The following is a 24,136-nucleotide window of genomic DNA, read 5'->3' as shown; positions in this document are numbered from 1 at the left end:
ATTCTATTCTACATTTTTGCCTGGTTTTTCTCCTCACCGGCTAGAATGTAAATATGAATATGATGGGCAGTTGGGAAAGATATAAGCCACTGCAGTCTCTGACAGTCGTGGTCTTGGAAGAGGAGTAGTTAAAAGTTTTTCCTGAGGATCGGTACCAGTTACTTCCCATAAAATATCACCGACTTTGAAATATCTGTGGCATACCTGTAAAATAATGTATCACCGTGAGCGAAATTCGTGCATTTACAGAGTGATTCGGCCTACACCAGCAGCTCTTGTAGGTAGTATGTTTTAATTCGTATAATAATAATACCGTTGAAATAATGTATCCCATGATTGTGAGCTAACATAACCTTATATCATTGAAGAGTAAATATGCCTATATATCACCAGCTGTTGCGTGTAGTTAAATACGTCGTAGGCCTATACTCATTATTATTGTGTGAGAATGTAATAATAATAGTTACTCACCACTGAGTTATTAGTAAATCTGTAGTGTTGTCTTGGAATTGCACGTAAACATATCTGCCGCATAACCTCGTCTTTCGTAAACTTAATGCATGCACTTCGTTATCACTGTCGCAATTCTCCTTACAGTTGAGTACGCAACACATCAGTACCACTACGTACGACGGTATTAGCAACTGGCATCATTAAACGAATTAAAACTCTTCTAAATTCAGCGTTACATGGCCAAACTCATTGCTGTGTTATTACTGAAAGGTTCAAGCTTGCCTGCCTATGCTGACGTCACAGTATATTCCCAGAACAGTTGTGAGGCCTTATATCTAGGAGGTGTTGATCTACCTCGTTCCTACAGATGGCGCAACAGATACACCCGGTCCCAATTAAGCCTTGCACCAAGTACAAGCAAGGCGAATGCGTTATTTAATATTCGATATATTATTATTATTATTATTATTACCATCAATATCGTGATTACCATCATCAGTTGTAAGACGGAGGGGCTGACCGAGGAAATAGTGACAAATATTGAGGTGCGTAAAAGTTATCCAAGTTCTGTGTCTATTGCGCACGTCATTGCCTGAAAAATACGAGCAATTACTTGCTCTGAACAGGTGTCGCACCCCTGAAGAAGGAACCGACCATTTGAGCGCTATCGTCCTCTGTCTGTGGTGATGAATTTACAGACTCCGAAAGGTGCAATCCACGATGGCAAGACAGTACTAGCAACAGTTTGTTTGTTTTTTAAAGACTTATTTGCTTCTGAAACTTGAATCTACACTCAAGAAGTCATTGAAGCATGTAATGGAGTTGTGAAGTATCTTAGTACTTTGCAATGACTGGTTTAAATGTTCAGTAGGAAAAGGCGAGGGACTGCCTCTGTAGTTTCTAAAAATCGTCGATTATTTGAGAAGCTGCAAGAACACCCATTTCTCTAAGTTAGGTCTTGCAGGTCTCTGATTCTTCGAATTCTGCGACAAGTCGTGCTTTCAAGTCCTTATACGGTGTAGTCGACAGAGGTCTAGTTATGTAGTCGGATATTAATTCCACAATTTCACTGTCCACAGATCTTAAGATACAATGATATTTGTTATATTTCTAGTGACAAACTCGGATTCAAGTTGTAAAAACAAAACCTTGTCTTTTTACGCCAAAAGAGTGGTGTTTTTACCGCTACTCATGCCGGCGCGTGTTCCGTTGTACTTCACGTCGGGGTCAACACGTGTAGGTTTTGGTTTTTAAATATCCACTACAACTACATAATACAAAGATCGATACCAGATGTTGGCTAAATTAGAACAAAAGAATGATAGAATATAAAAGTTGGAGAAAACACTAAACAATGACCGCCTCGCAGTGAATCCAACGTGTATTGCCTTGTTTAATCGTAATATGAAGCCAGAAGCTTAGTTTCTGTACCCGAGGTGTCCAATAATGACCAGACAAATGTTTGTAGGCACAGTTAAGTATGCATGTTGGCAGCCCTGCCGATTTCAGTTTATGAATGACTAATGCTCTGTTCGACAGATTGTGGTAAATATGGTGGTTGAGGGACTGACGTCTGTTTGGTTTATAAAGAGCGCCCATGTCAAAGGCGTTTATTTGACGGGAGCCTTCTCTAATGGGCGAATTATTTTTAGCTGGGGTTTTGTACTTGGTCGGGTGAGTAAGACATGACAACAACAGTACTAAGTACCTATATTATCTCCAGATCTGAAATGAAATGGAATAGTACAAGATTAAAGGAAATATGGTGACTTGATGCCGTGATCACAGAGAAGGAGTTTTACGGGAAACCTTCACTTCTTCCTCTGGATCACCTCTGAAAGAGAAAAGGTATTATTATTAATAATTTGATTCATTTCGGGTAGCTTTGGACCACGGTATTTCAACTGGTTTCTTGTTGGACTTTAAAATTTGCCCAATATTCCCCACATTTTTCTTTCTTCAGTCCAGTATACAAGGCCACATGTTGATTGTGGCGTCGTTTAATCAATTGACAGAGGCGTGCAAACTGAATGCTGAAAGGTGTAACAGTGTATGTATGTACAGTATATGGTCGTCTCCTGTTGAGAAGGCCGTTGTATGTAAAACTGCACCCTAGCAAGTTGTACTGCAATCCAGGCACTCGTAGTGCGTCTGGCGAATTCTCGCACTCCAAATCGCTGTGATTAAAAAATACGATGAACAAGCCTCACAAGTCCCGGACGCTGATAACTATCCGCTCTCTCTTTACGAACTTTTTCTTTTGCTAGTTGCTTTACGTCGCACAGACACAGATACGTCTTTTGGCGACGAAGGTACAGGAAAGGGCTAGGAGTGGGAAGGAAGTGGCCGTGGCCTTAATTAAGGCATAGCCCCAGCATTTGCAGATATTTTCGTTTTAAAAATTCACGTCCTCTGTCACTCCTGTGCACCCCCTCTTAAGTAGATTTTCCATAAACCAAAACATACGTGTTTCTTTATTTTTAAGGGAGATTCCAAATACCAATTTTCATTACTGTAACATCTTCAGTTTTAGAGATATAAGTATCCTCATAAAACGTATTCAACCCCTTTGTCACCTTTTTGCACCCTCCCCCACCTTAAGAGGATTTTCCGAAAACAAGAAATACGCGTTTCCTTATTTTTAAAGACAATTCCAAATATCAATTTTCACGTCTTTAAACTGTTAAGTTTTTGAGATATAGGACAGTCATTTTAAAAATTCACCCCCTTTTCACTCCCTTAGCACCGGAATATCCAAAAATCCTTCCTTAGTGAGAACCTACATTGCAAAATATATATATATGTATATCCTCAAAATTTCATTTCTTTATGTCCAGTAGTTTTGGCTCGGCGATGATGAGTCAGTCAGTCAGTCAGTCAGTCAGTCAGTCAGTCAGTCAGGTCGTGTTATATATATATATATATACAGATTATGCCTTTCAGCGTTCAGTCTGCAAGCCTCTGTGAATTTTCTAAACGTCGCCACAATCCTCTATTTGCAACTAGTGGTGTGGCATCATTTAGTTCTATACCTCTTATCTTTAAATCGTTAGGAACCAAGTCTAACCACCGTCGTCTTGGTCTCCCTCTACTTCTTGTACGCTCCATAAGAGCCCATTATTCTCTTAGGTAACCTACTCAGCAAATTAAATAAATAATTTGTTATGCACGTGTGAACAGCACTTGTCTTTTCCTGTCACACCCGGAACACTTACAAAAATACTCTTCAGCTAGAAATAAAAAAACAAAAATTCTCTTCAGCTATCAAAAAAGATGTTTAAACTTTGTGTTTATTCCTGTCACCAGAGAATTAAAAAAGTAGTAATAGTCTCCTTGAATAGCAACCCAAAAGAGATTTTAGATTTTTTCTATCTATATGTAAAACTACTGGACAGCACAGTCCCACCCGGAACAGTGGTGTGTTGTGAAATATCTGAAAGAAGCCACACCCATAGGAGGTATAGGAACGTATAGTCTGCGACATAATGGATAATCTATTTTTCAAAAATGCTGTATATTCTAAACAATACACAACTGATGAAGAATATATATTTATGTGTTCAGTCCGTTAGCGAACAAAGGGCGCGTAGAGCCTTCCTACACATTGTAATGTACGACCAGCATACACTGCATTGCTGCTTGCAGCACGCAAATTCATCACACTGAAGTCGTTTATTTTAAAACTTCAAAACTATTTGCTTGTTCCTGGTGTGTTTATGTTCCGGCCCAGCTCCCCTGTTCTTGTGGAGCAAGGAAAACAAACAGTGTGTGTGTGTTGGGGAGAAATCATGTATTACTGGAAGGTTCATCAGTGTCATCTCCTACAAGGACCTCCCTCTTGTTCTCCTGCCGATAACCTCTTCCACTTCTTGCTGTGTGTAGTGTTACTCTCAACAGAACTCTAATAATAATAATAATAATAATAATAATAATAATACCGAAAGTGATCTTCAAAACGCAGTGAGAGTGGAATGCTTTCGGGGATGATATGCTCCGAGCAGACCATCTTCAAACAGAAGTGAAAGAGGTGGAAATTCTTCAAGAAATAGCTCATAAAACAGGCTTACGGATCTCCTTTGAGAAGCAGAGTATATGGATTCGGAAAAGGAAGCTCTGGTGGTGGTGGTTTCAAGAGGAAGTACAACAAGGCAACCATACACTATATAACATTAATCAGAGAGAAAAAATGGAAGGCATCCGACACTTCGAAAAATGAAGGTGTCGGCCAAAAGAAGACAAAGGCCACGAAGGGCATGAAAATGGAAAACTCCCTAGGTCTCAAGTGCTCTAATACCGTCGGGGTGAGAAAAGAACAAGAGTTGACCAAGGGAGGTCGGATAGGATAGATGAAAGTGAGGAGCCTGGCACAAGTAAGTGCAAGTAATGCCAGGTTGGCCCCGTGGTCGCCAACCCATGCTCTCAAGTTAAGAGCCCCTGGAGCCCCTTATAGTTGCATCTTACGACAGGCAGAAGTGCCGTGGGTGTTATTCTACCGCCCCCACCCACGGAGGGAGGAAGCTACGGGAAAAAGAACAAGGAAGATGGGATTGGCAATTAAAATGAGCTATATGCTGTCATTTCTTGATGGATACAGTACTTTTGCATCCATCTCTTGGCACAGGCCAGAGTAAAGTGTAGCTTCCACCGAAGTCCCAGTCAACATCCATGGCTGTGACAATATGGGAGTTGCTGGGGTATGGGTAGTGCTGAGTAATGACTTTCAGAGCATGACTAGTGCATCTGAGTGTTATGAAAGGTGCTGCTCATAGGGTCAGTCGTGCTGCAATAGAACTTTCTGACCCAGTGAGGAAAGCAATGGCAAACTACCTCACTCCTCATCTTGCCTAGTACGCCTCATTTTGGTGCTGTCATTGGTTTTGGGGGTTTCCTTATAACCGCATAACCTTTGGTGGTGCTATTTGAGGATCCAACCAGCCTCTGGGCTGATGACCTAACAGACAGACATGATACACATCTTACTGCGCACTACTCAGTCCGGCAAGAAACACCGTCGATTGAGAAAAAGGAGAGGAAGATTTTGGGTCTTCCAAAGCAAGAACTGTAGGCGAGATTCGAAGAGATCAACAGTGTTATAAAGAAACAAAAGTTAACCTTTTGTGGTCACCTGAAAAGAATGAACCCGGAGAAAATGGCGCACACAGCCCCGCTGGCTGAAGGAGGTACACGTAGCATGATGGAGAGGAACATCTTTAGGAAGAAACTCGACGGAAGATGGTTACAATGTAAATAAAAAGGTGTAAGCCTAAGAAACAGTCGGCTATATCGGTGTACATAAATAAATAAATAAATAAATAAATAAATAAATAAATAAATAAATAAATAAATAATAATGCGACTGGTTTTACAGTTTTCGGAGGCGCTGGCCACTAGAGACACCACGCTGCCAACAGGTATGCAGGACGATTTTCTCGTCAAATAAGGAAGAATTGCACAACCATCGAACATATACATCAACTGCCTCCCAAAGTTTGAAAGAAAACAGCTGTGTTGTATCATTGTTAGATATCCCCTTGGCGGTTTATCTCTGACGAGCCTTCGCCTACAAAGCAAGCGATGATCAGAGCTACGAATCCTCTCTGATGTGCATTTAGACCCTATCACTTGTTTTCCTCAGCTTTTACTTGAATATTTTCAACGAACTTACAAATTTATCGAACATTTCCCTTAATAATTTGTTCCAATCCCTTACTCTTCGTCCTATAAATGAATATTTCCCGAATCTGTCGTCTTGAATTCCCTACTTCAACTCAAGCTTATTCTACTGGTTATGTCATTGCACGCCAACTCACCACTGACAGCTCGAAACATACCACATAGTCGTCTCCTTACTCCCGAGTTTGCTACATTTTAGTAACACTACTCCCTTGTCGGAAACCCAGAACAAATCGTGCTGCTTTCCTTTGAATTTTTTTTCAGTTCTCATATCAAGTAGTCATACTGGAGCCATACTCTAGTTGGGGTCTTATACGCCCTCTCCTTAATACAATCCCTAAATACTCTCATAACCATGTCAACAGATCAGTAACCTACCCCAATGAAGATGTGTTATTCTTGACTTTGTAGACCGCCACTGCCATCTCACCATCGAATAACTGCAGAATATTACTCTCGTGTAGAATGAGAGGAACCCGGGGTCGCCCGGTAAGAAGCAAGCTCCGCTATCTTGTTCTTGAGTGAACAAGTCCCTCAGGGATGGCACAAGCTGTTGTGTGAAACAGCTGCTTCAAGCCATGACAGCCGTAGTGCCGAGTACATCTTCTGTGGCACAACAAATATTTAAAAGAAATTCTAACTATTTTTGTTCAGCTCATTTTTGCTAGGAGAAACTACTGCTGATAGGCTACAACTGAGGATCGTTTCTGAAACATCTCCCATTGAAACGTGCAAATAATAATAATAATAATATGTAAGCTGTAAATAGAAGGGTGCGGAAGATGGAAATGGCTTTCAGACTGCGTCATAGAACTTGTAAATCCAAGTCCCTATCCACCCAAAACATTATTGTACGGTGGTCAGAGCTCTGAGTCTATATGACGAAAGTAACGGAATCAGTCAATGAAAAGGAGATTCCTTAGAAAAATCTCAGATCCAAAAAAAATCACTAGATTCACAAGCCATGTTCGCACTGAGAGCGAATCGAGAACTTTATGAAAAAGATGGGAAGTTGAGAAGGAAAAGAAGAGAATATTTTATGCGCACATCCACAGAGACTGGCACACAGGATACGAGAAAAGTAGTAGGAGGTTCACAAGGACTTGGAGCATCCAGCACGAAAAGTACAACATTTAGGAAGAATGAGGGATGCACCTGAGAAACATGCAACATCTCCGTTGAACAGCGACACAGGAAAGAGAACGGACTAAGTTTAAGAAGATGACTTTAACGAATGTAACGGGGGTACACATTCTCCGTCCAGTTAAACTGCGCGCCTTCTATAAGGCAACCTATGTAATTGAACTTGAACTAATGTAATGCAAGTTACTTGTTTTTGCAACTGTTACATGTCTCTACCATCGTAATACGTGCCGCATCTGACGGGTTTAAGCACAATTAATTCTTAAGGGAAAATTTCACTTTCAGTGTTACCTAACCTAAGTTGTTCAAGATTGTTTTGTTCTTGTGTCACGGCTTGTCAACACTTCTGCCCCCACCCCCAAACTCCTGTATCTACCAACCAATCAAAAATGTTGGGAATATTTTCTCTAGTCAATTGGGCCGATGACTTTAGATGTTAGTCCCCTTTCAACAAGAAACAACACAAAACAGGCATCTGTAAAGAGTTCTGGAAACTTCCTCTCGAAATGCTATAAAACCCGATGTGTTGTCATCTTCGTAGCTCAAGTTTAGTGAGTGCGGGGTTGTTACTCGGGAGGCAGGGGCCGCAGTCGGCGTTCCGAAGACCCAGCAACGCAAGGTAATGGCAGAATATTTTAACACTAGAACAGCAGAAAATCTGACAATCCTAGAACTACGGCAATGGGTCATTCTGACACTTCATAAGAAATGCTTGCAAACGTTCTAAATATAACACAATATGGGATATATTTCATTCCACCGTGTTTCCACAAATTTATTTTAAACACAAAGACTTGGCTCTACTGTATGGACCTTTTATATTACTCATGGACACATTAATAATCACAAACTACTTCACCGTGTTTCTTCTTCTCTAGGGAGTTCTCATAAAGTTAACAAATTGAACACCTTTTCTTAGACATTCGTTCACATTGCAACAATAATACATTTTCAGGTATAGGCCTACTTAAAAAAATTAAAACACCCTAAACACATTTTGCACACACAACTTCTACTTTTTGTGCCCCGGGCTGAGTGGCTCAGACGGTAAGGCGCTGGCCTTCTAACCCCAACTTGGCAGGTTCCATCCTGGCTCAGTCCGGTGGTATTTGAAGGTGGCCATATACGACAACCTCGTGTTTACTGGCACGTACAAGAACTCCTGCGGGACTAAATTCCGGCACCTCGGCTTCTCCGAAGACCGTACAAGTAGTTAGTGGGTCGTAAAGCAAGTAACATTATTATTACTTTTTGTGCATCGATTCATCAAAGAGGTGATGAAAGGCACTAATTACAGGCAATACTGATAATCCAGGCCGGGTACACACTGTTGTCTGAGTGCAAACTGCTGCGTTGTAATCAGGAATTGTACAGATGTCAAAATAACCCAGGGTATGTCATATCAAAAAGGGATGTATCAGTAGAGGTGGGTTCGACTCCCACCTCAGCCATCCTCGAAGTGGTTTTCAGTTGTGTCCCACTTCTCCTCCAGGCAAATGGCGAATTGGTACCTAATTTAAGGTCACGGCCGCTTCCTTCCCTCCCAATCTCCCCATCCCCCCCCCCCCCCACAAGGCCCCTGTTCAGCATAGCAGGTGCAGCCGCCTGGACGAGGTACTGGTCCTCCTCCCCGGTTGTATTCCCCCGACCCAAAGTCTCACGCTCCAGGACACTGCCCTTGAGGCAGAGGTGGGATCCCTCGCTGAGTCCGAGAGAGAAACCAGCTCTGGAGGGTAAATGGATTGGGAAGGAAAGAAAGAGAGAAAGAAAGAAAGAAAGAAAGAAAGAAAGAAAGAAAGAAAGAAAGTTTTACAGACCCCTGCCCTGGTTTGTTTGCTCCTTACAGATACCGTCACAACAAATGAGATGTAATTCTTACAGAGAGTCTCTAAGCCGCCCACGAACAGTTCACAGTTTGATACAACCTATCATTACGAGAGCTGGGCCGTCGAGTTGCTAATTTGATGGCTCCACTCCGGCACGCACTCATTCTTCTTGTAGGACCAGTTGTGGGACCGAGAGAATAATCAAACAACAAACCTCTACAAACCATCGCACAAAGACAAACGTGTACCCAGCAATTTCATCTATTTTCAGGATTGTAATTTTTAGGAATAAAAAGAATATATTCTCATACTTTATTTACCTAACATTCGTTGCTCATATCGCTACTTTCAGTTGTCCAAGTTGCAAGGCGCAACTGCCATTCATGGAATTGGCATGTTTCAGAAAAGACCACCACAAGAAACCTCGAGCAAGCTCTCCGGTTCAAAAGTTCGCTGAACGTACAGTAGAGAACGTCTTCTCGTCAGATGCTTCCTGTCTTCTCGTTGAACAAGAGCCGAAAATGTCGCAAATTTTCTTATCACTAGCCTCTTCTTTTCCTTTCTTCAATCTTGGCGACCACGTGAACGAGCACCATGTTCCTTCCTCCGCCCACATAGATTTCCTCTCTTTCTCCTGGAACTCGTTTTCTGAAAATGTCTAATACCTCGTTTCTGGTAGAAAAATGCAAACTGCTAATCTAATCGACCGGATAACGATGATTAGGAAAAGGATTGCAATTTTTAGGAATAAAAAGAATATATTATCTTACTTTATTATATTTTATTTGCCTAAAATTCGTTGCTTATATCGCTACGTTTTCAACACTGAGTTGCTTGCGAGAAGGGCTACAACTGCGGACGTTCCTGTAAATGATAAAACATTCTCTTACAAGGGGGCATTCCCTACTCGTCACCACCGAGTTCGTTCAACTTTATAGAACACGCAGGGCTTGGCTAGAAATGAAAGTACGCAAAGTGGGAACTTCAGATGGCCAAGCGTATAGAAATGAAAAATAATAATCTTGACGCGGCTCTCGCATCGTATAAGCCACTTACGTTAGCGCGAACACCGAGCAGTAGTTGGCGTAGCGGTAAGAGTTTGGACTAGTAATTCGCTGGTCGTGGGTTCGACTCCCCGTGTGGGGAGTTTTTCAATTTCTATATTATTCATTTATTTTCATTAATTAATTTATTTATTTGTATGCAAAAGGCATATAGGACGTCTATTTTTGTAATGAGCGCACAATTGTAGAAAATTTGGAGTTGCGAACTTTCCCGACGTGTTCAAACAGAAATTCTTCTTTTTTCTTCTTTATTGGCTATCTCCCTCTTTGGGGAATGTGCCATAAACGTGAATAGTCGTTTCGCTGTGAGATTCGTTTTCACCTGACAAGTGAAGGTTGCTCCTGGCTCGAGTTCACTTACATGTAATTAGGGTGAGTAGAATTGAAATTTACTTAATACATTGTGTTAACTGCATGGTTACTAGTTGCATGCCTCAGTGGAGATTCCAGGATACGCCACTGGGTCGACATTACGCGTGATAAATCACTTAGTTCAATGCAATGAGGAATGCGGGCTATTTATTCTCTAAAAGGAAAAACCCAACAACCCTCACAATAAATGGAAAAACAGATGAGCAAGTATCCTTCTTCCAGTATTTGGGCAGTCAGCGTCACTCTGAGAAAGAGGTTGAATCTAGAATAGAACAAGCCCGGAAACAATTCATTGATATGAGAAAATACTTCATACGATCAGACCTGAGCTTATCACTGAGAATCGGAATGATCCGCTGTTACACATATTCTCTGTCCTCCTTTACGGGTGTGAAAGTTGGACCTTGGACCCAAATACTGAAAAACGAATTGAGGCATTTGAAATGCATTTGTATAGACGTATTCTACGTATAGCATGAATACTGAAACTTTCGAATAGTGAGGTCCTATTGCTTGCTCAACGAGAAATAAGATACTTAGGACATATTATGTTTGTCCAATCCTCGTCCCGTTTCCCTACGGGGTCGGGTATGAGGTGAGATGAATCTGTCGTGGCGGGTTTTTATGACCGGATGCCCTTCCTGACGCCAACCTCATCAGAGGAGTTAATGAGATGAAATGAATGACGTGATACATGATAGTAGGAAGGGAGAGGGTGAAACCCGGTTTCGGCACATAGCCTACTCCTGTCAAATAGCACCAAGGCTTAACGTCCCCATCCGATGGACGAATCACCATCAAGAGTGTCATATGCCCTCACTCCATATGAGCACTGCAGAGAGGTTTGGAATTCAATCCAGGCTTTTGGCACGCAATCTAGTGATTACTACCTCCTCTCCTACCCTGCCGGTCAACATTCTGATGGTGGACATTTTTTCGACCAACGGGACTCGAACCGGCTAACCTCGGTGTCAGACCGTTTAGACTTCAGCGCCTTAACGATCATGGCCACCAGGCACTTGGGACATATTATGAGAGGCGATAAATACCAGTTACTACAAGTAATTATTGAAGGGACAATTCAAGGGAAAAGGTCTATTGGAAGACGAACTTGGCCACACAGCGTGTCGACACTACACTGCGCCGAGAGCCACACAACACTTGCACGCAAGTGACTCTTTAATTATCAGTCTAATAATCGAGATCTTGCGTACACACACGTTAATGACTTCACGTATCCTTAGTGTCGTTATTATCGGAGATAAGATGTATTCCAATTACGATGACTACTGTATTCAAGTTTAGCTCTAGTTGTCTTCCTGTCCCTGAGATTCTCCTAGCTCCATCCTTTTCGTACAGAAGGGCAAAGCACCGCGGTAATAAAATAGTATATTATGCAACAAGCTTATAATGGCAACAATAAAGACACGAGTATCGCGAGTTTTATAATTTCCGTACGAAAGTCGTAATTGCCATTTTAGGCGAGTGGCATACGACTGGTTCTGCTCGACGATAATTATAACTATTTTTTAAATATTCATAAATTTCTGTCGAGATGTCGCTTGACAGTTGAGTTTATCCAATAGAGCGCATGCACTGGGTTATTGATTTTCCGTGAGTGGATCAGAGACTTTGACAATGTCATGTTTTCAAAGCTCTGATAGAAGGTTATCATAACCTAGCTTTATTTCAAATACAAATTGTTTATTGTACAGTTGGTGGTGCCGTGTGGTTGTGGAATATTGGAAGTAGTTGTTAATATGTGTGTCCGACATATCTGATTTGAGAAACAAGTGCGAAGCTAGTGCGTTGAGTGCAGCTGCGATGCTATCCTTACCTAATTGGTCAAACAGTTGTATCATAATGAAAATCTGAACTCTGATTGGTAGAGAACCTGTATCATAATGCAACTTGAAAAGTTTCAGTTTTCTGGCATAAAAGCAGAGAGAAGTTTTCTGGTTTCCCCATTTGGCGTCGTGCTATATGAAGATTTATTTACTGGTCATGAGAGCTGTCACGGTGTTTAGTCGGAAAAACACACACGCACACACAGGTTCACCATAGCTATGGCGGTCAGTCACGCATTTTTTCAAATTAAATGATTATGATTTATTATATTTTATTACCATTTCTTCGACAAAGATGCGTTTATAACACAATGTTACGTGCCAGCTCTGTAGCAGCCCCCTGTGATATCTCCTGGAGCCTGAGGGAAAGTGGTTCTCTTCGTCTGGTTACCCCGTGCACCTTCTGGAACATGTTCTGTCTCTAGCCGAGCCCCGAATATTCTAGTACTCCATCATCAAAAAGGAGGCTAGCCGCGAAATCAGTCAGTGCTGAATTTCGGTAGTCGGACTGGGGCGGCAGTATCGTCCGTGTGCTACCGATGTCACAGTATCTGAGCGGAGTACGGTGTGTGTACTGACAGGAGTACTCTCTGTACACCGTCGTGGAGCGAGTGATTGGAAGTTCAAGGCAGTAGAATTGGTTGTCGTCAGAGTATCGCCGTGCACCGAGCGGAGTACTGCTTGTAGTAGTGTGTGTATGTTCTACCTGAACTGTAGACCGGCTCCATGGCTAAATGGTTAGCGTGCTGGCCTTTGGTCACAGGGGTCCCGGGTTCGATTCCCGGCAGGGTCGGGAATTTTAACCTTAATTGGTTAATTTCGCTGGCACAGGGGCTGGGTGTATGTGTCGTCTTCATCATCATTTCATCCTCATCACGACGCGCAGGTCACCTACGGGTGTCAAATCAAAAGACCTGCATCTGGCGAGCCGAACATGTCCTCGGACACTCCCGGCACTAAAAGCCATACGCCATTTCATTTTACCTGAACTGTAGACCGACGTGAGTAAAGTTGGAGAATCGTAGTGGTCTGTTGAGTTGTTGCTGTTATGTGACAGCTGATTTTAGTAGTCAGTGTTTAGAGCGGCCACGTACATTGTGTTGACTGTGTGAGTGGTGGACTTTTTCTGGAGTCGAGCCAACGAACTGTCGTGTGTGTGTGTGTGTGATGGTCAGCAGCCCTGTATTCAAACCTTCTTGCGTGCAGCTGCTGTGTGTGTAGGGACTGAACGCGCAAAGGTGGAGTAAAAATAATGTCAGATGTCTACCTAGATTTACGGAAGGTGACTCCCTGTGGGAGTCTTGTAAATAGACAGCAGTCAGTGTGTGTGGTCATTCACGGTTGTGTGTGTATATCTAGTGGGTCATCCTAGAATAAAACAGACAGCAACAATACAGTTGCAATATAACTACTTTCAGTCTTATAAAGGAATAAAGAATTACTGGGATAGCGAAAACATGTCGATTCTGAACCAAATTTCAGTAAAAGTTCGCCTGTCGTAATTCTCTCAGCGGATCATGGCGCTATTTTGAATAAGTAATACGCCGAGAAGGTAGTCTTCAAAAGTCGATTGTTGAGGACAAAGTTCAAAGAAAGAGATTACGAGGGCGAGTAGCAATACCATGGATAAACATGGCCAATGCCCCTTCCTGACAGTAACCACAATCGAGCTGGCTGAATTATGATAGTAACGAAATAAAATTGTTCCAAATGATATGTTTAACTTCATGGCCTAACATATCAGCAGTATTATCCCAATACAGAATTAAGTATTTCGCACAAAATAGGAGAGATCCTAATAATCAATTTCAACTCTTTCTAGGAAGTCACCGGGGACATAATTATGCGAAGATATATGTTTCATTTTTTCACCTCATTAGACACTAGGAAGCAAGAGTAAGGTGGACTCACCGGCTGTCCCATGAGGCTCTGCCATGTGAAATGCAGTGTCGGGATGGCTGCAGGCACAGGTACTATAAAGTTGAGCGCGTACTCGTTGATAACTCCCTCGCGGACGTAAAACAGTTCTGCCGTCAGCCCTGAAACAAGAGAGAAAACACTAATGAAGCAGCGGATGGAAAATATGTTAATAACATTTGGAAGTCCACATGTTGTGTTCTTGGCTTTCTTCATCGAGAGAATAATTATAGAGTTATGGGCACAACTTGCTCCATCGATCAGGCGTAATGATCTTATTTTTTCTATGTAACAGTAGTGTACCAACAGTTCAACTCCGCACATATAGAAGTTTTACATTCACAGAAAATCAAACTGCATTCACCTGAAGTTGAAGTGTTGTGATCCAGAAGAGCAGAGGTTTCGTCCCGCGGGCAGGCGATGAGCGCAGGCAAAGACCTGTTAGTCAGACTCGAAATGGTGGCAAACTAATGAAAAATGAAAGGGATTTGCCGAATCTCACTCCAGAGAGCCAGTGGACCTCCCTTCAGTGAGTTCAGTCTGTTATATCGAAAAGAACGCCACCACAAACCACGGTACTGTTGTAGGGGATATTAGAGGTGGGTTATGCTTTGATAATATAAATGTAGTAAAGCTAGAATATTAAGCTCTCATTCCCTTGTTCAGTGGCTGTGTTGTAACGTGCCAGTTTTCCTTGAATGTGTAAATACAAGAAAATATCGAGCACAGTATAAATCACACACGAATAGTTTTTCTTAAATGTTTTCCTAGCGATTTTAGCTGTGCTGTAATCAACATTTCGTTGAAAATGGTGCGGGGAAAGGTCTGTCACTTGACTGTGATGTAAGCTGCCCGGTGCTACGTCGAGCCGCGTCCAGCTGAGAACGAACGTAACTTTCAACAAGTCACAACCTTGGCCTACTAAGCGACCGCTGCTCAGCCCGAAGAGCTGCAGATTACGAGGTGTCGTGTGGTCAGCACGACAAATGCTCTCCGCCGTTATTCTTGGCTTTCTAGACCGGGGCCGCTATCTCGCCGTCAGATAGCTCCTCAGTACTGATCACGTAGGCTGAGTGGACCTCGAACCAGCCCTCAGGTCCAGGTAAAAATCCCTGACCTGGCCGGGAATCGAACCCGGGGCCTCCGGGTAAGAGGCAGGCACGGGGCCCTATTTTTTATTAATAGTACTGACTGATGAGCCTCCGTAGCTCAGACGGCAGCGCGTCGGCCTCTCACCGCTGGATACCGTGGTTCAAATCCCGGTCACTCCATGTGATATTTGTGCTGGACAAAGCGGATGCGGGACAGGTTTTTTCTCCGGGTACTCCGGTTTTCCCTGTCATCTTTCATTCCAGCAACACTCTCCATTCTCATTTCATAGCATCTATCAGTTATTAATAAATCACTTTGGGAGTGGCGACCCCATCGTACTAACAGCCTATATCTGCTTCATTCATTCCATCCCTGACCCGTCAATGACTGGAAGACAGGTTGTAGGTTTTCATTTTCAGTACTGACTGATATATATATTATCTGTTTGTATTCTATCTTCGTTTTCGGTGACACTCATTATTGGAACACCCTGTCTGGAGATGTGTACAGAGGACAGTAGCAGTGCAGGTGAGAATGTTGTCAAGCAAGTCATTGTCAAATCTCGGTCCGTATCCGGGGTAAACACAGATGTGGTAGCAGGACACAGTAGTTCTATTCATCACGTGGAACAGCCGTGTGACAACACTCCATCTCACATGATATTTCGTGTAGCAGTGTACTTTATGCAGTTAAAGACTGTATAGTATTTAGTATATTTAATCCATGAGTGAATTTAGAGTTTAACACCGGGTAGTCACTGGACATCAGTAATTCGGTTGATTTCAAATTGATCGAGCTGCCACGTAGCCCTTTACAAATTGATTTATTCCGTTAAAATTACGTAATTCACTAAGTCACTGTGACCACGTGGGATTTACATGAAATGCACTAAGAGTCACTGTGTACTGTAATCCATGACGATACTTTAATACACCAATCCCGGGCGGCTTGCTGTTTTCAGCGAGAAAGTCGATAGTGGCTTGGTGTGACCTACTCTTCAATAACATATGGCGCACTGCCGTGTTGTTTATAATGTATCCGTGTTTGTCACTAAATAATCTTACATTGCAGTTATATTCCAAGAAAAGTGTTATGCGCTGAACAAATTACCTAGCAAGATAAAGAGCATGTGAACCGATAAGTATCGCAAGTATTAAAAAAAGTAATGACCTCGCATCTGAGTTGAAGTTACATTCTATGCCCCTTATATTAAGAAAATCAATCAAATACTCTACTGAAATGTTAGTGGGACATAAACCCAATAATATTAGCAAATATGGAACTCTAGTATACTCAAATCTGAGGGTCCACATTGTTAAACAGTACCATAAATTTCACAGTCGGAAACTTGTGCGCCTGTAGCGTAATGGTTATCGCGGTAGTCTTGAATTTTTTTTTTTTTTTTGCGGTAAGAAAATAACCTTTTCTTTTTTGCTATTTGTTTTACGTCGCACCGACACAGATAGGTCTTATGGCGATGATGGGATAGGAAAGGCCTAGGAATGGGAAGGAACTCGCCGTGGCCTTAATTAAGGTACAGCCACAGCATTTGAAAATGGGAAATCACGGAAAACCATCTTCAGGGCTGCCGACAGTGGGGTTCGAACCCACTATCTCCCGGATGCAAGCTCGCAGCTGCGCGCCCCTAACCGCACGGCCAACTCGCCCGGTAGTAATAATAATAATAATTTTCTTTACGTCCCACTAAGTACTTTACGGTTCTCGGAGACGCCGAGGTGCTGGAATATAGTCCCGCAGGAATTCTTTTAGATGCCAGTAAATCTACCTACACGAGGCTGACGTATATGAGCACCTTCAAATATCACCGGACTGAGCCAGGATCGAACCTGCCAAATTTGGATCAGAAGGCCATCGCATCAACCGTCTGAACCACTCAGCCCTGCGAAAGAAAATTATTTCAGTGTATTATTGATATAGGCTTGAGCACCAGTCCGCCTAATTCAATACGTGTGTATGGTAATTCTTCATGCATAAATTTGTGAAAGAGACTTCAGGAAATTCTGTACACTTCTTCCTTGTCAGGAACATCGTGGTTCACTCACGTAACCCCAATATGCGTTTTATATGTATGTCTGTCTTCAGAGGTATAAAATAATAATAATAATAATAATAATAATCGTATGGCCTCAGCTACCGTTTGCAGACATTTCGATTTGACGCCATCTGGCTGTCTGCTCGTCAATTTCGACGTTCCGGTTTACTCTGTTTGCCATCTAGCGGACCTAGAGTAAACCGGATCTCTCTTGGGCGTCTATGGCTGAGATTTAATTAATTTTGTCGGGTAAATACCAAATGTATCACCAGAGATCTTTTACATGCCGACATCGTACGACATGGAGTGTCGAATGGACTTTTTTCCGCCCTTCAAAAATCCGACTACCTCTGCCGGGTTTGAACCCGCTGTCTTGGGATCCGGAGGCCGACACTCTACCACGGATCCACAGAGGCAGCTGTCTTCAGAGGTAAAACAGAAAATCAAAGTACAGCAAACGCGAGATAGCAGCGTGAGGTGAGTTCCCTAATTCTTCGGAGTGTTGGACCTCTTCCATTTCCCTTCTGATTAGTGTTAATAGAGGATGGCCGGCCAGTTGTACTTCCTCTTAAAATGATCACCACCACGGAATGGTCAGCGTACTGGCCTTCGGTTCAGAGGACTCTGGTACGATTCCCGGCTAAGTCGTAGTTTTTAATTGCGTCTGTTAATTCCTGTAGATCGAGGGCTACGGGTTTGTGTTCGTATTCATACGCATCTTCAAGTATATACAACACATCATACGGAAAACCACCACAGAAACACGCGATTGTGAGTACGGTATATATCCCTCCACATATGATTGCTGTTAGGAAAGGCATTCGGCCGGAAAACTAGGCTAGGTTCATACAAAATCCTGCGCTAGATAATTGAGAAAAGGCTAGAAAGAAGAGGAGAGGGTAGTTGTTACATATTTCTCTCAGAGGCTGGATGGATCCTCAAACAAATTCTGCTTTATAATTTTAAGACATAGCGAAAGGCACGGATAACATAATGCCCGTTTGGAGTTTTATGAAGGAGGTATTTCATATTTTAAAATTCCATTCTTAATTATTGTGATTATTTAATTTTTTTTTAGTTCCGTTTGGGCCTGCTATGGACCACGTGGTTCTTATCTCTAGCAGCTTTCTTCTTTGACCAGTACTCCTTCATTCTTGCACTGTGAATGTCTTTTCGCTCCTGAGTCCATTTCACACCTCCTCCCGGACGTACTGTTTTTTCTGTTAGTGACTGGAGAGAGTTTGATGTTCTGATCAACGTTCTGTACCTATTCCTGTCATAAATTTCACTGGGAGCAATGTCCAATTCTTGAAGGTCTTTTCTGACGAGTCTTGCCCACTTGGCATTAGTCGCTTTCCCTCTAGAGATGGCGTGAAAGATTCTGGAGGTGAGCCTCTGATTGTCCATTCTCATGACATGACCGTAGAAGTTCAATCTCCTCTTCCTCATAGATGTTGTAATGCTCTCCAATTGTTGGTACAGTTCGTTGTTGTGCCTGATTCTGTACTTGCCTTCTTCTTTAATGGGGCCCATGATTTTTCTCAGGATCTTCCTTTCCTTCAGCTCCAGTTTTCTAAGTTGCCCTTTTCTTACCATGTTTAGGCATTCTGAGGCATATAGTACTGACGGTCTCACTACAGTAGTGTAATGCCTGATTTTGAGGTTAAGGGAGAGGGATTTGGATTTGTACATACTCTTACATAGGTGGTAGGCATTTTCCAATTTGATGCATCTGCTGTTCATGGCCTGATCTTCATTCATGTTTGGGGTTATCCATTCTCCTAGGTATTTGAAGGAGTTAGTCCTTTGTATTGTTTTGTCCCCCAGTGGGATTGATTTGGGTGCATCTTTGATGTTGGTGATAAACTGTGTTTTGTTGATGGCGATCTTCAGCCCTACTTTAGCTGCTATGTGGTCGAGAGAGGATAGTTGATGGATAGCTTCCTCCACACTGGATGCCAGGAGTGTAAGGTCGTCTGCGAAGGCTAAACAGTTGACTGTTAACTTGTCTTTCTTGTAGCCAATTCTCAATCCAGAGTCATCCTGTAGCATTTTCGTCCACTCACGAATGACTTTTTCAAGTAGGCAATTAAAGAGGATTGGAGATAGGCCATCCCCTTGTCTAACACCTGTTTTGATCTCAAATCTCTGGGACAGTTCCCCTCTGAATTTGATTCTGGCAGTAGTGTTGGTAAGAGTTGCTTTCACTAGATTCAAGGTTTTCTTATCTAGTCCCAGTTCAGCGAGTGCCTGGAAGAGTGATTCTCTATCTACTGAATCGTAGGCCTTCTGAAAGTCAACAAATGTTGCCACGTAGGGTGAGGCGCTTAGGTTTTTGTAAGTGATGATGGTTTTGAGGTTCAGGATTTGTTCGGCGCATGACCTTGACTTGCGAAACCCAGCCTGGTACTCTCCGATGCAGGAGTCTAGTTGAGCCTCTACTCTTGTGAGTAATACTTTGGAGAGTATCTTATACGTCACTGATACAAGGGAAATCCCTCTGTAGTTGTTGAGATCTGATTTGTCGCCTTTTTTGTGTAACGGGTGGATGATAGCTGAAGTCCAGTCGCTAGGTAACGCTTCTGTCACCCAGATGTTTGATATGATTTCATGGATACTTTGGATTGACTCCTCATCAGCGTATTTCCAGAGCTCTGCTATGATTCCATCCTCGCCCGCTGCTTTGTTACATTTCAATTCTGAAATGGCTTTCTTGATCTCCCCCTTTGTTGGTGGGAGAGAGTCCGACTTAGTAACATTCTGAGGTTCGAAATGCAGTTTCTCCTTGGGTTCCCTTGAATTTAGAAGGTTGTTGAAATACTCTGCTAGAACTGTGGTGCACTCTTCATTGTTCATTTTCAGATTTCCGTCAGCTCCCCGAAGGTGAAGTGTAGGGGCTGAGTAGGGTGTTATTTGAGATTTAAAAGTTTGGTAGAAGTCTCTAGTGTTGTTTCTTTCAAAATCCCTCTCTGCTTGTTCAATGATATTTTTATTGTACTGCCTCTTGGTGTTCCTGATAATTTTAGTTGCAGTTTTCCTAACTTCTAAGAAGTTTTTATGGTTTTCCAGACTTTTGTTACGGTTCCATTTTAGCCATGCTTGCTTTCTCTCTTCTATTGCTTTGTCACAAGTAGTTGTCCACCATGGATGTTTGTTCTTTCTGACTGCCGGGATGGTGGTTGTCGCTGCATCTATTAGTGCCTTCTGTAGTTGGGGCCAATCTTTTTTGTCTTTGTTTTTAGCCAGGGTCTCTGTGAAGTTATTGTTATCTTTCAGCCTGGCTGGATTGAACCTTGGAATTCGTGACTTGATGCAGTGGTTTTCCCTGCTGCTTTTAAGAGGGATGAAATTTGTTTTGATCAAAGAAAGATAGTGGTCTGAATCAATGTTTGCGCTTCTCAATACTTTGACATTCAGCACTTCTTTGCTGTTGCTTCTACTGATGGCTACGTGGTCCAGCTGGAATTCCCCAAGCATTGGGTTAGGACATCTCCAAGTCATGGCTTTCCTAGGAAGGCGTTTGAAAGCTGTAGATTTGAGGACTAAGTTGTAATTTCTGCACAGATCAATCAGTCTTTCCCCATTCCTGTTGGTCCTCTTGTGGGCTGGGTAATCTCCAACTATGTTCTTGAATTTTCTCTCTTTGCCAATCTGGGCGTTAAAGTCTCCCATTAAAATAGTTATGTGGTGTTTTGGGATCCGGTCCATTGTTTCTTCGAGTACCCTCCAAAAGGTTTCCACATTTTCAATATCTTTCCTGTTGGTGTCATTAGTAGGTGCATGGAAGTTAACAACTGTGTATGCTTTGTTGAGAGTTTTAAAAGCTATAGTGGACGTTCTTCCATTTGGAGATGAAAAGGAGATGATGGAGTTGATCATTTTGCTGCTGACTATGAAGCCTGTCCCCAAGTGAGGCACATTCTTCATCACTCTTTCACCGGGTTGCCCTTTGTAGATCCGATAACCTTGTGATTCTATCACTTCTTGATCGAGGAATCTGGTCTCTTGCACAGCTGTTATCAGGATGTTGTGTTCAGTTAAAACATCTAGCGTATGTTTTAGTTTTCCTGTCTCTAGGAGGGAGTTGATGTTGATGGTCGCCAAGAACTTAAAACGTTTCTTCTTCTCACATGAAGGTGCAAGCTCCCCAGAATCCAAAGGCTTGCTTGCCCCATCAAAACTGGGGGTGGATTTTATACCACCTGGGGTAGTTTTTCCGTTGGTCGTTTTCTCCATGTTGCGAGAGTTAAGAAAAAAGTTTAGGGTGGTTACCCGCAGGTAACAATTTGTTAACTGTCAAGGTTGTAAGCCTTGAAGCCCCCAGCACTGATCTGTTCGCCGACCCAACTTCCCGCTGGGATTGGTACCCAACCTTCCACTGGGTTGCTCGGCTTAGCAGGGGCACCTCTTGCAGGTTATGTGCTGGAGTTGGAGTGAAAGAGGCTAGTTGGATTCTCTTGCTGAATCCAATATCTTCATGTTGCAGATGACTGGCAACAACGCATTTCACTCCCATTTGCCAGAGTCATAATGACTCCTCCCAGGTTGATTCCCAAAATATTTCCAATGAGTGTACTGTAGCATAGACAAGTAAGCAGTTCACACCAATACGCTAGATGTCACCACCGTCGCTGTTCGCACTCCACTCAATGCTGTTGAGATAGAGCTGCCCGGTATTGGTGTATTAAAGTATTTGTCCATGGCTCTGTCAAAGTACGGCCGCGTGCACACAGAGCGCACTTCGCATAACATGTCGCCTGTTGCCAGTGCCAGGCGTTCACACCATCCGCGCCTACCTTAACGCTAAGCGAAGCGCGAGATAACGAGCAGTGTTCGTTACTCGGCTATAGAAGAAATTATTCGCGCAGTGTTTCAAAGAGAAGAAATATGGCACAAAACCATAAATATGTAACTGTTTATGTGAACTTCTGTTGTCACATTTTACTGGGCTTAACATTGCTTATGGCTAAAAAACTGGCTTTACGTCGCACCGACACAGATAGGTCTTATGGCGACGATGGGACAGGAAAGGGCTAGGAGTGGGAAGGAAGCGGCCGTGGCCTGGTGTGAAAATGGGAAACCACGGAAAACTGCCGACAATGGGGTTTGAACCCACTATCTCCCGGATGCGAGCTTATGGCTTTTAGTGCCACCAGTGTTCGAGGACAAGTGCAGCTTGCCACGTGCAGGTCTTTTAAACTGACGCACGCAGGTGACCTGCGTCGAAATGAGGATGAAATTATTATGAAGACAACACATATACCCGGCCCCTGTGCCTGCGGAATTGACCAATTATAGTTAAAATTCCCGACTCTGCCGGGAATCGAACTCGACACCCTGTGCCCAAAGGCCAGTACGCTAACCATTTAGCCATAGAGCCGGAAACTTTGAGACAGTGCATAGAATCTCTCAGACTCTGCCACATCGGTTTATAATTTTGCCAACGGAGGGTGCTAACATCAAGAATTATATCACTCTGCAGCCTAGTAGTAGGCTTGGAAGTAAATATGTTTATTTATGAATTATTATATTTGTCATACATTTACTCCACTTTTGTTACGGTGATAATACGGTGTAACTATTCTGCCAGTGCCATTAAAGAAATCACAGAAAGTATCTGGGATGTTTTAACTCTGTACGAGAAACGGCATTGTGTTGGTGTGTTAGTTTGTAATTAATTACCAAGCTGAGTAATCAGGATCTCATCATCCTTTCCCGCCTGGAAAGGTTAGTGGATTAAACTGAAGTTATGAAGGACGCAAATAGCTTTCACAACAATACTTGCATTGGAATCATCAGTTTCTATTGCTTTCAGTTAAACCCGCCACGTACTCCTTGCCCTTGAGATTCGATAATTATAAATACGTTTCCGACTGTCTAAAATTATTTTAGGATATGGCCTCATCAAGTACTGCAAAAGAGGGTGTGCTTCATCAACAATCATGACAAAAGGAGCGATATCTTCAATCTGTGGGAGTTCTCGTGCTGGTGGAACATTTAGTGTGTTATTTTCCAATAATCTGTGTAATGAGGTAATTGTAAAACTTCCTCCATCTTTCATATCCATCTTCCCCAATATCAACAGCCAGCACTGGCAATCTGCATCAATACGAGCTTGTAACAATATTGAAAAACAATAAAATAAAATAAAATAAAATGAAATAAAATAAAAAAAAGTAAAAATAAAATTTAAAATTTAAAAATTAAATATAAAGAGCGTGATTTTGCCGGACATTAAATTTCCACGTGTTTGCTGCCCAGTGCTCCTAGACTTTGTCGCCACATTTCACTTGCGGGGTTTGCAAGGTCAAAGATATTTATCGTTTATCGGTTTATCGTTGTCACAAGATTGCGTTATGCGGGACATCATCGGTTCTCCGCCGATCAGCAGGTTTTCTCGTAGGCATTTTCCAAGCCTATCTCTCTTTCGCCATCCTTTTAGTCTTCTAGCATCTTCCATTAATGTTCACACTGCCCATCGCCTTCTCACGGTAACTTTTGCTTCCAATCCCTTCGTAAGCAATTCTTCTTTCTCTTTTGAATGGTTTCGAGTATTGCCATCCTTTCTTCACCTAGTCTTTCCTTAATGCGGGTAGGCAAGGCCAAAGATTGCAGTAATACATTATGACACCTGTCTGTCGGACAGACATCCCAGGATATTGTATGGGACGGACTCTACATGGCATACTGCCACAA

The 24,136-nt window shown here is 42.5% G+C and overlaps 1 protein-coding gene across 1 annotated transcript in view; it reads right to left on the bottom strand.

Moving 5' to 3' along the window:
• The window catches only part of LOC136882377 (tyrosine-protein kinase Dnt), a 322,584-nt gene that overhangs the window by 74,248 nt on the left and 224,200 nt on the right, over positions 1 to 24,136 (bottom strand). Inside the window, exon 2 of the mRNA XM_067155004.2 lies at positions 14,290 to 14,417. Coding sequence (XP_067011105.2) covers positions 14,290 to 14,417 — 128 coding nt within the window. The remainder of the gene's footprint in view (positions 1 to 14,289; positions 14,418 to 24,136) is intronic.

The sequence above is a fragment of the Anabrus simplex genome, chromosome 10, assembly GCF_040414725.1.
Source record: "Anabrus simplex isolate iqAnaSimp1 chromosome 10, ASM4041472v1, whole genome shotgun sequence".
Taxonomy (NCBI): domain Eukaryota; kingdom Metazoa; phylum Arthropoda; class Insecta; order Orthoptera; family Tettigoniidae; genus Anabrus; species Anabrus simplex.
The sequence above is the reverse complement of the archived record's forward strand: the minus strand, read 5'-3'. Positions and strand labels throughout refer to the sequence as shown.